The 13,153-nt window shown below is 39.9% G+C and overlaps 1 protein-coding gene across 1 annotated transcript in view; it reads left to right on the top strand.

Annotated features, from left to right (window-relative positions):
• Nucleotides 1-13,153, top strand: part of FOXP1 (forkhead box P1) — a 1,246,052-nt gene that overhangs the window by 984,698 nt on the left and 248,201 nt on the right. The window contains 1 exon segment of the mRNA XM_029601088.1: nt 10,079-10,171. Within this exon segment, the coding sequence (XP_029456948.1) occupies nt 10,079-10,171 (93 nt within the window).

The following is a 13,153-nucleotide window of genomic DNA, read 5'->3' as shown; positions in this document are numbered from 1 at the left end:
GAGGAAGATTTTGCTGCTACCTTTTCTTCCCAAAAGGGAGGAAAGGAGAAGAGGCCCTGCTATATAGTCTTGGAACTTTCACCCTGAAAGATCTCATTTTACCATCTGGAGAGGAGAATGAGAAGTAAGAGGATTTCATCTGGAGACTCCCATTGGAGTCTCTGCCCTGGATTTGGAGATTTGAAGAACATTGGACCTCAAGGTATTTTTTTTTTTTGAAAGGGAATTCTGCCCACATCTAGGAGAGACTTTCTACCTGGGACTTTTACTTTCCCATGCCCTGGAGGGTGAGATATCTTGGGATCCCAAATACTAAGGGATACTTGCATAGATAAAGAGAAATTTTGGAAAATCTGACTTTGTAGATAGATGTAGCAAAGAATAAATGCATATAGTGGCAGTTAATTACGGTGGAAGATCTGCAGTAGTAAAGTTTAATTTTGGAAGATGTTTCCAGAGTGTTCATCCTTTTTATTCTGGTACCTGCACCCTGACAGTAAAATAACTCAAAAGATTTTCTCCCTACGCCTTGGGCCCTAGAGGTCTTTTCCCTGCCTGACCCTCCCACCCCTCTCCGACCCCCTTTGGATAATCCACATCTCGTAGCTGTTGAAACTGTACAAAGACTTAGTCCCTGGGACTGAGTATGATCCCTGCTTTCTCTGTTAAATATCAGAAAACAGGCTTCACACAAAAACTGAATTAATGCTCAAAATTTTCAAATTAAAGAAGGGACAACAAAAAAACAATAGGTGGTACCTTTTTTTGGACAAACTCTATGCATCTGTAACTAGCTTTCCAGAGTTAGCCTGCCTTTATCAGGTCATCAAGCTGGGGAGGAGTGAAACAATCTTGTAGGTAGGACCCACCCTCCAGACAGTATTATAGCATGCTCTTACCCTGCTTCTGTTCTGCTACTAGCCATGCCCCCCACTGATGTCAACATTCAACCAACCATAAGAACCGGCCTGTTGCCAGGGATGGAGAAAACAGACAGCAAGATGAAAGCTGGGAGCTGCCATGGATGAAGTAACTTTTAAGATCAAGCTCCCCTTTTTGCTGTAGGAAGCCTTTTGCTAAAGGTCTTGTTCCTGCTTTTGCTCTGCTGCTGTCCAAGGCTCCCTACTGATGTCATCGTTGGACTTATAAGTGCTGCTGGGGGCAGGTTGCTCCCTGAAGCGGTAATACCAAAGGGGCTCATCTCTTTGGGAGCTCTTTTGGGAGCAAACAGGAGAGTGAGAGATGGTATAGGAGCATTTTTCTGGGTGGAATTGTATTAGAAGTTACTTGTCCTAACCCTTTGTGAGAGAAGGGGTAAGAAGGTAATAGTTCTTGTCAGTTATTTTATTATGTATATGGTATTGTAAATATTTATACCATTGTATTTAGAAACAAAGAAACGTGATAGGCTGTATGGTCTTTTTCTGCTATGTAGTCTGCCCATCCACACCAACTGGTCAGCTGTACAATCCCTACCACTCCCTCGGAAATCCCCTGTGCTTGTTCCATGTATTCTTTAATTCAAGCCCTTGTCTCCACCACCTGAGAGGTTGCGCTATGCATTTACTATCTTCTCCCTCAAAACATATCTGTTTAGATTACTTCTGAGCCTACCCTCATTCCAGAGCCTCCTTTCTGTTGAAAGAGGCCCTCCTCCTATGCACAGATACCTTGGAGGTGTTTAGTTGTCAATTGTTATTGTGAACCTTCTTGGGTCCTTTAAGGAAGAGGGTAATATATAAATTGAAAAATAAAATAGTTGGTTTTCTCAGGAAATCCTGGAAACCACTCAGGAAAGTTATCTTGGAATTATTGTGGATAGTTCTTTAAAAACAACAGCCCGTTGTGTAGTGCTGGTGAAAACAAGGAAAACAGAAAGTTAGGAACTATTAACAGTATTTGGAAAGAAAAGGGAAAATGTCATTATGCCACCATACAAATTCATGGTATGCCCACATCTCAATTACTGTGTTTAGTTCTGGTTATCCCATCTGTAAAAGGCATATTGCACATAGAAAATGTACAGTGAAGGACAATAAACTTGATTAGAGTTATGGAATAATTTGTATCTCATTAGAAACTTGGAAAAAGTTAGAAAAGAGATTGGAAAAATGTAATAGGCGTGATATGACTGAGGTAAAGAGAATCATGAAAGGTGTGGAGAAAGTAAATAGGGATCTATTACTCACTTTGTTTCCTAATTCATTAACAAGCGCCACCCAATGAAACCTCCAGGTATCATGTTTTAAATACACAAAAATACTTCTACACAGAATACAGAATACAGTTGTGAATCTCATTGTTACAGAATGATAATACAAATAGGACAGGTTTGTTCATAAAGGGATTAGACAAATTTCTGATAGATACATCAACCCATGCTGCTTATCAAAACAACCAGGGATATCACCTCTGTTTCAGTACATGACTGGTGGATACTGGATGGGTATAACATTGAATGGTCAGTGCCGCATGGTGCCCTGTCATCCTTCCTTCAAGCACTTGTTGCTTGCTTGGAAGACAAGATGCCGGGTTAAGTGGACCTTTTGGTCTGACCTAGTTTAAAAATGCCTCTGTTTTTATGTAATCCTAGACTATAGTTCTTGAGATTTGGGTTGCTGCTAATTTGATTTCTCGTGCCTCAAAGATTGAAGAGCATTACTGTATATGCTGCCAGTGCTTTAACAATATGCAGTGGGAAGCACTCAGAACTGAGTTCCTACTTTATAAACCCTACAGATTCAGTGATTATGCTATAACTTCTTAGGAACCAGAGGGGGTGGGGGGTAGTAGTATCCCAGTGTGCAAGATCTAATGCTCTGTGCCAAGGGCCTGCTTCACTGAGGGTTTCTCCTATAAGCTTAAAATAGGAGAAAATGGTTGATGAATCAAGCCAAAGTCTTTCTCACATTCTTCACTGTCTTTGTCCCTAGAATGAAGTTTGAATTAGGTTCATGATTAGAAGCAAGACTAAAGAATAAGCAAGCTTGGTTATGAGACAAGTACGTAAAAGGGGGCAGATTCTGGAATGGTGAAGAATTTGGATGAGTGCCACCACATTAAGAAGCCCTTACTTTGGAAGCCACTTTGCAGACATAGGACATAAATAAATGAAAACATGTCCACTTCTGACTCTGTATCCTGACCATCAAAGTGCTCCTTCTTCCACAAAAGTCATGGAAACCCAACCTAGCTTCTTTGAAAAGCTTCAGGAAAAATATCCTGTTTAAATCCATGAAGGGTGATTTTGTTCAGTCATCTGGAACATCTCATTTTATTTATTATACCGGGGTACAAATTATATCGCAATGACAGAGTGGAGCACCCAGGAGGCGGTGTGGCGCTTTATGTCCGGGAAGGCATAGGCATATTCTCATGCAGGATAAACAAACTGCATGAGAATAAATGCACAATTGAATCTTTATAGGTAGAAACCCCTTGTGTGTCGGGGAAGACTATAGTGATAGGAGTATACTACTGTCCACCTGGTCAAGATGGTGAGATGGACAGTGAAATGCTAAGAGAAATTAGGGAAGCTAACCAAAGCAGTAATAATGGGAAATTTCAATTACCCCAATATTGACTGGGTAAATGTATCATCGGGACATGTTAAAGATATAAAGTTCCTGGATTGAATAAATGACATTTTTATGGAGCAATTGGTTCAGGAACTGATAAGAGGGAACAATTTTAGATCTAATCCTCAGTGGGGCACAGGATTTGGTGAGAGAGATAAGAGTGGTGGGGCTGCTTGGCAATAGTGATCATAATATGATCAAATTTGATTTAATGACTGGAAGGGGGACAGTAAGCAAATCCACGGCTCTCATGCTAAACTTTCAAAGGGGAAACTTTGATAAAATGAGAAAAATTGTTAGAAAAAAACTGAAAGGAGCAGCTACAAAGGTAAAAAGTGTGCAAGAGGTGTGGTCATTGTTAAAAAATACCATCCTAGAAACACAGTCCAGATGTATTCCACACATTAAAAAAGGTGGAAAGAAGACAAAATGATTACCAGCCTGGTTAAAAGGGGAGGTGAAAGAAGCTATTTTAACCAAAAGATCTTCATTCAAAAATTGGAAGAAGGATCAAACAGAAGAAAATAGGATAATGCATAAGCGTTGGCAAGTTAAATGTAAGACATTGATAAGACAGGCTAAGAGAAAATTTGAAAAGAAGTTGGCCGTAGAGGCAAAAACTCACAATAAAAACGTTTTAAAATATATCCGAAGCAGAAAACCTGTGAGGGAGTCAGTTGGGCCGTTAGATGATCGAGGGGTTAAAGGGGCACTTAGAGAAGATAAGGCCATCGTGGAAAGTTTAAATGATTTCTTTGCTTCGGTGTTTACTGAAGAGGATGTTGGGGAGGTGCCCGTACCGGAGAAGGTTTTCATGGGTAATGATTCAGATGGACTGAATCAAATCACGGTGAACCTAGAAGATGTGGTAGGCCTGATTGACAAACTGAAGAGTAGTAAATCACCTGGACCGGATGGTATACACCCCAGAGTTCTGAAGGAACTGAAAAATGAAATTTCAGTCCTATTAGTAAAAATTTGTAATCTATCATTAAAATCATCCATTGTACCTGAAGACTGGAGGATAGCTAATGTAACCCCAATATTTAAAAAGGGCTCCAGGGTTGATCCGAGAAGCTATAGACTGGTTAGCCTGACTTCAGTGCCAGGAAAAATAGTGGAAAGTATTCTAAATATCAAAATCATAGAACATATAGGAAGACTTGGTTTAATGGAACAAAGTCAGCTTGGCTTTACCCAAGGCAAGTCTTGCTTCACAAATCTGCTTCACTTTTTTGAAGGAGTTAATAAACATGTAGATAAAGGTGAACCGGTAGATGTAGTGTACTGGGATTTTCAGAAGGCATTTGACAAAGTTCCTCATGAGAGGCTTATAGGAAAAGTAAAAAGTCATGGGATAGGTGGCGCTGTCCTTTCATGGATTACAAACTGGCTAAAAGACAAGAAACAGAGAGTAGGATTAAATGGACAATTTTCTCAGTGGAAGGGAGTGGACAGTGGAGTGCCTCAGGGATCTGTATTGGGACCCTTACTTTTCAATATATTTATAAATGATCTGAAAGAAATACGACGAGTGAGGTAATCAAATTTGCAGATGACACAAAATTGTTCAGAGTAGTTAAATCACAAGCAGATTGTGATAAATTGCAAGAAGACCTTGTGAGACTGGAAAATTGGACATCCAATGGCAGATGAAATTTAATGTGGATAAGTGCAAGGTGATGCATATAGGGAAAAATAACCCATGCTATAGTTACACAATGTTTTTCACATTTATCAATTTACATTTATTAAAAACTATGTTACCGAACCTTATGGCACCTATGTAAACTGAAAGATTTTAATTGCATTACTTTATGTGCCTTACTGTAAACTGTTGTGACGGTACCCACCTTAACGACGGTATAGAAAAGATTTTAAATAAATAAATAAATAAATGTTAGGTTCCATATTAGGGACTACCACCCAAGAAAGAGATCCAGGTGTCATAGTGGATAACACATTGAAATCATTGGTTCAGTGTGCTGCGGCACTCAAAAAAGCAAACAGAATGTTGGGAATTATTTATTTTATTTATTTTATTTATTTATTTATTTATTTATTTATTTATTTAGAGTTTTTATATACTGGCATTCATGATACAATCACATCATGCTGCTTTACAAATAACGGGGGGGGGGGGGGGGGGGGGGTGTAATAACTTTGAACCTTGAACAAGTGAAGAGAATCAATGCAGATACAATAAAACAAGGCTGTTCAACTGGGGGAAGAAGAAACAAAGCTATAGTAACTTAACAGACAGAGGTATAATTATTTACAGTATTCAGAAGTGTCTTTCAATAGATGATGCCGAGAATCAGTTAGGGTCTGGAAATACTTGTTTAAACAACCAAGTCTTAAGCCTTTTTCTAAATGTTAGAAGGCATGGTTTGGGAATGGTGAATAAAACGGAAAATGTAATAATGCCTCTGTATCGCTCCATGGTGAGACCGCACCTTGAATACTGTGTACAATTCTGGTCGCTGCATCTCAAAAAAGATATAGTTGCGATGGAGATGGTACAGAGAAGGGTGACCAAAATGATAAGGGGAATGGAACAGCTCCCCTATGAGGAAAAACTAAAGAGGTTAGACTTTTCAGCTTGGAGAAGAGACGGCTGAGGGGGGGATATGATAGAGGTGTTTAAAATCATGAGAGGTCTAGAACAGGTAGATGTGATTCAGTTATTTACTCTTTCGGATAATAGAAAGACTAGGGGGCACTCCATGAAGTTAGCATGGGGCACATTTAAAACTAATTGGAGAAAGTTCTTTTTTACTCAACGCACAATTAAACTCTGGAATTTGTTGCCAGAGGATGTGGTTAGAGCAGTTAGTGTAGCTGTATTTAAAAAAGGATTGGATAAGTTCTTGGAGGAGAAGTCCATTACCTGCTATTAATTAAGTTGACTTAGCCACTGCTATTACTAGCAGCATTAACATGGAATAGACTTAGTTTTTGGGTACTTGCCAGGTTCTTATGACCTGAATTGGCCACTGTTGAAACAGGATGCTGGGCTTGATGGACCCTTGGTCTGACTCAGCATGGCATGTTCTTACCATTTTCTAGAACAGGGTTCTCAACCCAGTCCTTGAGACACACCTAGCTAGTCATGTTTTCAGGATATCCATAATGAATATGCATGAGAGAGATTTGCATGCACTCTCTCCATTATATGCAGATCTCTCTCATGCATATTCATTGTGGATATGTTAAAAACTTGACTGGCTAGATGTATCCTGAGGACTGGTTTGAGAACCAATGATATAGAACTCATGTATTAAATATTTACTCTATCTGCAGGAACCTAAAAGTGCTTCCAGAGCTGAGATCTCTCACCAAAATGAGCAATTTGTCAGTTTCATAAAATATTTCAAAATTTGAAAATAACAGTTAAGAAAAATTAATACGGTTGGTAGTTTTCGTTTTGCCTCCCTTTGGGAGTTCTTTTGTCTTTCCTTCTTTGAAGGTTATGAGAATTGTTTTTATTTCTACTATTTTTTATTTATGCACTTACGCTTATCAAAGTCGATATTGAATAAGCTGGCGATTTGTGAAATGTATCTGTATAAAAGTTTCCCAGATAAAGTTGCTCAGATATTCAGTTGCAGTATACCCAGATAAAGTTATCCTGAAAATTTCAAGTCAGGTATTTTATCGACCAGATTTATCTGGTGCTGAAAATGAAGTGATCCTCAGACAAAGTGAAACTGCATCCCCAGGAATGCCTCCAGAACCACCTCGTCTTAGCTGGGTAAATTTTGTGCAGACAAGTTGACCAGACAAAATTTAGCCAACAAACAGGAAAGGGGAAGGGGCAGGGGCAGGTGGGGTGGTGGAGGGTGGATGTTCAAATTCCAGATTTTGTCTGGATGACTCCATAAATTAGACAAACCCTTTGTATATTGATCTTATTTTTTCCCAAGATAAATTATATATATATATTATGCAATGAAAAAATGAATATTGTTACTAATTATGTATTTTGTTTTTTTGCAAGAAAACACTAACACCTTTGTTGGAAATATGTCATCCTTTTGCTCAGCTTTTCTAAGCTGTTTTATAAATGTAGGATATCAAAAAGTCTGGCTGAAGATGCACTGCTTAGCTGTGAGATAGTGATGATCTGTTAAATCACAAAGGAAGAGTGAAGGGAAGCCACTAGCGAGTTATGAATAGCATTCCAAGGTAAATGATGTATTGTCAGGCAGAGTCCGTGACACAGTGAGGGCAATTTTTGAAGCCATTTACTCGGGTAAATCGGTCTGTCTGTAAATTACCCTTTTCCTCCTCTGCTGAGCTAAAAGTAGGTATGGGTTTCCATGGTGTGCGTACATTTAGCTGAGATAAAAAGAGGCATGGACAGGGAGGGATGTGAGGGTATTTAGATCAGGGGAGGACAAATGGTGTGCGCATTTGTCTTTTTCAAAGGTGCTCACCATTGTTAACCTGAATGTTTGTTTACCTGTATGTATGCCTGCCTTTGTAATTCACCCTTTGTCTGTGTTAAACCTGTACACCGTTGTGACCTAGTGATTCTCACCTGGAACGATGGTATATAAAACACTTAAATAAATAAATTTATTTATTTATTTATTTCTCTACTCCCCCCACTTCTGCACAAGTAGCAGGTGCAAAGTACATGGACATTTTCAGCATGTCTACTTTATATGCTATAGTTACTTAGTATATGTGACCAAAGTATCTTGTGTGCTATGCAACTAGGAGGGCTATTTGAAACTTGTCCCCATTATGTTTCACCAAAGACAATTTTTAATGCACTGCCACAGGGGCTCATGCTATCTTTTCTCACCCCATGCTCAGCATGGCGCCATCTGGCTTCTTTTCCAGTATTTCCCAGAGTTTTGTGCTTCTCGCATAAAAATGAAGATACTATTGTGATCTGTGACCAAGGGAAGGATGCTGCTCTGTACAGAGCTACTCTTACTGCTGCCCTGGAGAACATGAGCTTGGCTTTGCAGCTGTTTTCCCACCCAGTCTGCCTAGCAAGCCGAGAAACAGGAACTAAGAGTGTCCAACCCAGGTCTGCCGGCTTGGCAACCTGCAAGAGAACAGCTGGGTATCTGAACTGGCCTCCACATATTTTCCTTATTTGGGAATGTTTGTATAGAGGATGCTCAGTGCTTAGCATTTCTTCAGCTGAGGGGCACATCACTACCAATATTGATCCCCTGACCAACAAGGCATGCCTCTGCGTTTGATAGCAAGTTTGATATCCCTAGAGACCGAGTATTTGACTTGGCAGGGAAATTGTACTTCTATTGAACATAGGCTTGGAAACTTGAGCTTGCCCTCAAGTCTAATAGGTCTTGCAGTGGTTAACATACTGTCATTTATTTATTTATTTAGATTTAACTCGCACCTTTTCATTGGTAAATCAAGGCGAATTACAGACAAGTACTGTAGGTATTTTTCTATCTTGCAATTGTCAACATACAGTGGCTTCAACTTGCTGGCATTCAAATCTTGTTTAATATAAAACAGGATATATAGGAAGTCACAGTGAGGACTGGCCTCATTCTTTATTAATTTATTTGGATTTAGCTTGCACCTTTTTCTTGGTAGCTCAAGGCGAGTTACATTTGGGAATAGTAGGTTTTTCCCTGCGCTAGAGGGCTTACAATCTAAGGATCCTATTTACAAAGCATTTTCCCCATAGACACAAAATGGGAGAAAACATTAACAGGCCAATACTGTAAAAATCGCAGGAGAGCAGGCGCTCCATGTTGAGCGCCCGCTCTCCCTCCGCACGCCCAAGCACCTCTCCTGGGCGTGCGATTCTCTATTTAAATGAGGTGATGCACTAATTCAGAGGCGCTAGGGACAATAGCGTGTCCCTAGCACCTCCTAATTAGCGGTAGAGGTGGCTGTCAGCGGGTCCAACAACCGACGCTCTATTTTACCGGTATCTGTTTTCAAACCCGCTGACAGCCATGGGTTAGGAAAACGGACGTTGGTAAAATTGAGCATCCGTTTTTCTAACCCGCTGACCTGCAGGCAGATTTTTTTTTTATTTTTATTTTTTAATTTATTTTTTTTTAATTTAGGTTCCTCTGACTTAATATCGCTAGGATATTAAGTCAGAGGGTGTACAGAAAAGCATTTGCATGTGATGAGCGCTATTAGTTTTTGACACTCTATTACCCCTTACACTATAAGGGGTAATAAGAGCGCGTCGAAAACGCGTGGTCAAACGGGTGCTCACCGTACTGTCTTGGCCTGTTAGTAAGTGACCCCCTAAAATTATACAAGAGGCAGTGGAGGGTGAAGTGACTTGGGCACAAGGAGTGTCTGAAGGATTTAAACCCTGGCTTCCCCGGTTCTTAGCCTGTTGCTGTAACCATTAGGCTACTTGTACTGGAAAATGAAAGTGACATGTTGGGAGTCATATTCTCATTGCTAATTTGTGATGTATCATGCATCAAAAATTAGTCGATGTGCAAATCAAAAGCAAATTATTCTTCCTCTTTTTCTTCCAGGCTTTTCAGGTTGCACGACAGCTTTTACTACAGCAGCAACAAGCCAGTGGATTAAAGTCACCCAAGAGGAATGACAAACAGCCAGCCATCCAGGTAAAGAAAAATTATATATCTGTTTTATTTCTAAATATCTATGCAAATCACCATGATTTCTGTGTGTATATATGTGTATGTGTGTGTGTGTGTGTGTATATATATATATATATATATATATATATATATATACACACACACACACACACACATATTCATTACTATTACTGCTATTTATCATCCAGAAATGGCTATTAGACATAGATTGTACTGTCCAGATAAACATAAGAAGAAATCTCTGCTCCATGAAGCAGACTATCTCATCAGGATAAATATACATGACAAATGAATGGAAAGTATATTTATTGTAGGTTAATGGTTAAAAGCAACTTTAAAAAGATGGATTTTGAATATGGCAAGTGAAGGATCATGATGCACTAACTCAGGGAGTTTATTCCATGCATACGGCACAGCAAGGTGAAACATGTGGATTCAAGAATTGGAGATAGAGGAGATAAGAGTGACTTGCCCAATGAACTGGGTTCACAAGGAAGGGTGTAGGGATATAGAAAAGAAGATAGGTAATGAAGAGCTGCAGAGTGAATGCATTTATAAGCGAATAAGAAAAGCTTGAACTGTAGGCATAGTAGGTGGAGAGCCAATGTAATGACTTGAGAAGAGTAGTTACATAGCAATGTTGAATGAAAATAAGTTGTGCAGCTGAATTTTGAATAGATTTCAGTGGAGAAAGATGGCTCGATGGAAGGTCACAAAGAACAAGTTGCCGTAGTCTAGGAAGGAGGATGTGATAAGAGAGTGGATGAACATATAACCGTGAATTTTAAAAGCCCGGAGCACGCCAAAATTAGGAGATACGCGTATATAGGGCTCACACGTGCCCGCAGTATTTTAAAAGCTGCCTACATGCATATATCTTCCGCAGCGCGCACATTTCACTTGGTTTAAAAAAGGGCGTGGGGCGGGGCCAAGAGATGTGCGCATAAATACCTAAGCACCTGAGTGTACGTCCAGGTCCAGTACTGCATAACTTTATTTCTGCTATGGAGAAGGTGATACTTAAAAAAGCAGCCATTTCTGATGTGTTTAAAGGGTCTGGGGTAACTGAGGGGAGGGGAGGTGAGTCTATTAAACCAGGAGGGGTTTCAAGGGCCTAAATCTTGACTGGCCAAACTAATGATAGAACTGATGAAATGGCATGGATGCGCGCTGGTTATAAAGTACCCTGACTCACGCGGTTGAAACCCGATTTACATGGCTAGGTGTGCGCACACTTAAAATTGCACGCACGTGTGCACGTGGCCAGGCTATTTTATAATGTGCACGCAAGTTATAAAATGGCCATATCCCTGGGCACATGCCAACATATGCACATATGTTTGAAAGTTATCGTCTTAGGTAGCATGCTCAGAAAGGAAGGGATGGATATTCTCAGTGTTATAGAGGAAGAAATGGCCTACTTTAGCAGTGTTTTAAATGTGTGTAGAGAAGTATAGAGGTATAAAAGATGACACAGTTTGTGATCTGAAGGATCCAGGAGGTGTGTGTGTGTGTGTGTACATATGTATATAACAAACTGGAGTCAGTTACTTATATATACTCTTGTATGTACATTTTCTGTGAAAGAGAATATATAAGTGGCTGACTCCATTTTGTTATACATTTTCTGTATAGGTAGATGTATTACATTCTGCATTGAGCTTGCCTACTAATAAGTTTCAAATGCATTCATTGTGTTTCAAATACTGTATATCTACCAAAAAGCATTTCAAGCTTGCAGAATATATTTCAAACTAATTTTCCTGAGAGCTAGTGATTGCTATCTATCTATCTATATTTTCATATATGTAGCATAAGCCTCCCTTATGTTAATGCACATTTTTGAAGAATATGCATACTTATTAAAAGATTCATGTGGTTTAAAAATGTTCCTTTCTTTGTTATTGATCTCCTCTCCCTTTTCTCTGTCATTTCACATATGTGAAATAAAAGTTTCATGTTTTCCTTTCACTTCTTTATTAATGATGTACATCTCTACCGTCGTGAGTTCTTTAAAACTGATTGAATAAGAACACGTACCTTCTTGAAGTGATCTGGTTCTGTAACTACACAGGTGGATCTCATCACTATATATTTATAAGGCCTAAATTTAATTAAATCCATTATCCTAACCCAGGGAAAAAGTATGATACAGTCCACCTCTGCTAGGATATTGTTAGTGTTTCATTCCAGTAGGGGGTATAATGCAATCCTGGAGATTTCCCAGAGATGACGTCTCCTGGAGGGCAGAAAGAGCCAATAGGAGTAAAGATACCGAAGTAATAGGGCAGGTAGCTCATAGACCTTTAAATCAGCACCACCATTCCTTCTTTCCAGCAGGGCTGTCAATAGGAACTGTATTTAGAAGCTATCTGAGCACTGGCATACCTGTGGTGTCAGTGTACATGCTCTACTGGGACATGGGATGCAATCCCAGATTTTTTGGAATGATAACCAGACACTTCTGAATCTGTCTATGTGGATAGGTAGGTATAAACCCTGTAAATAAACAAACAAAAGGGTTTTCCCTGGACCTTGAATGCTCAATTCAGAACTCTCATTAAGTGGCTATCCCATTAGTTCAGAGGAATTGGGAGAGAAGAAAAGTCTGTTCAGCAAGAATAGAAAGAGTGACTGTACATAGACTGTTTTCTTTCTGCTGTAAATACCTGCAACCTCAACAATGAACATAATCCATTGGGAATATCACCCCAAATATGTTGTGGGAGTCTCAGTTCAGTGGACCCTTGGGCCGACCTTCTGGAGACTGGGAATAGATAGTCAATGTCTCTAATGAATAACAGGCCAGGAGGCAGATGTTCAGGCGGGTCGTAGATGCTCTTCACCCTGGAAGCTGGTACTCCCCCAGGAGGAGCCCGTAGGAGCCCAACCGCTGGGACTTAGGTGGCTTCACCCTTGGAAGCCGAAGTCCCCCCCCCGGGAGGAGCCCGTAGGGGCCCGGCCGCTGGGAATTAGGCGGATTGT

The sequence above is a fragment of the Rhinatrema bivittatum genome, chromosome 4 (genome assembly GCF_901001135.1).
Source record: "Rhinatrema bivittatum chromosome 4, aRhiBiv1.1, whole genome shotgun sequence".
In the NCBI taxonomy this organism is placed as follows: domain Eukaryota; kingdom Metazoa; phylum Chordata; class Amphibia; order Gymnophiona; family Rhinatrematidae; genus Rhinatrema; species Rhinatrema bivittatum.
Note: the sequence above shows the minus strand (reverse complement) of the source record. Positions and strands in the feature narration are given on the sequence as shown.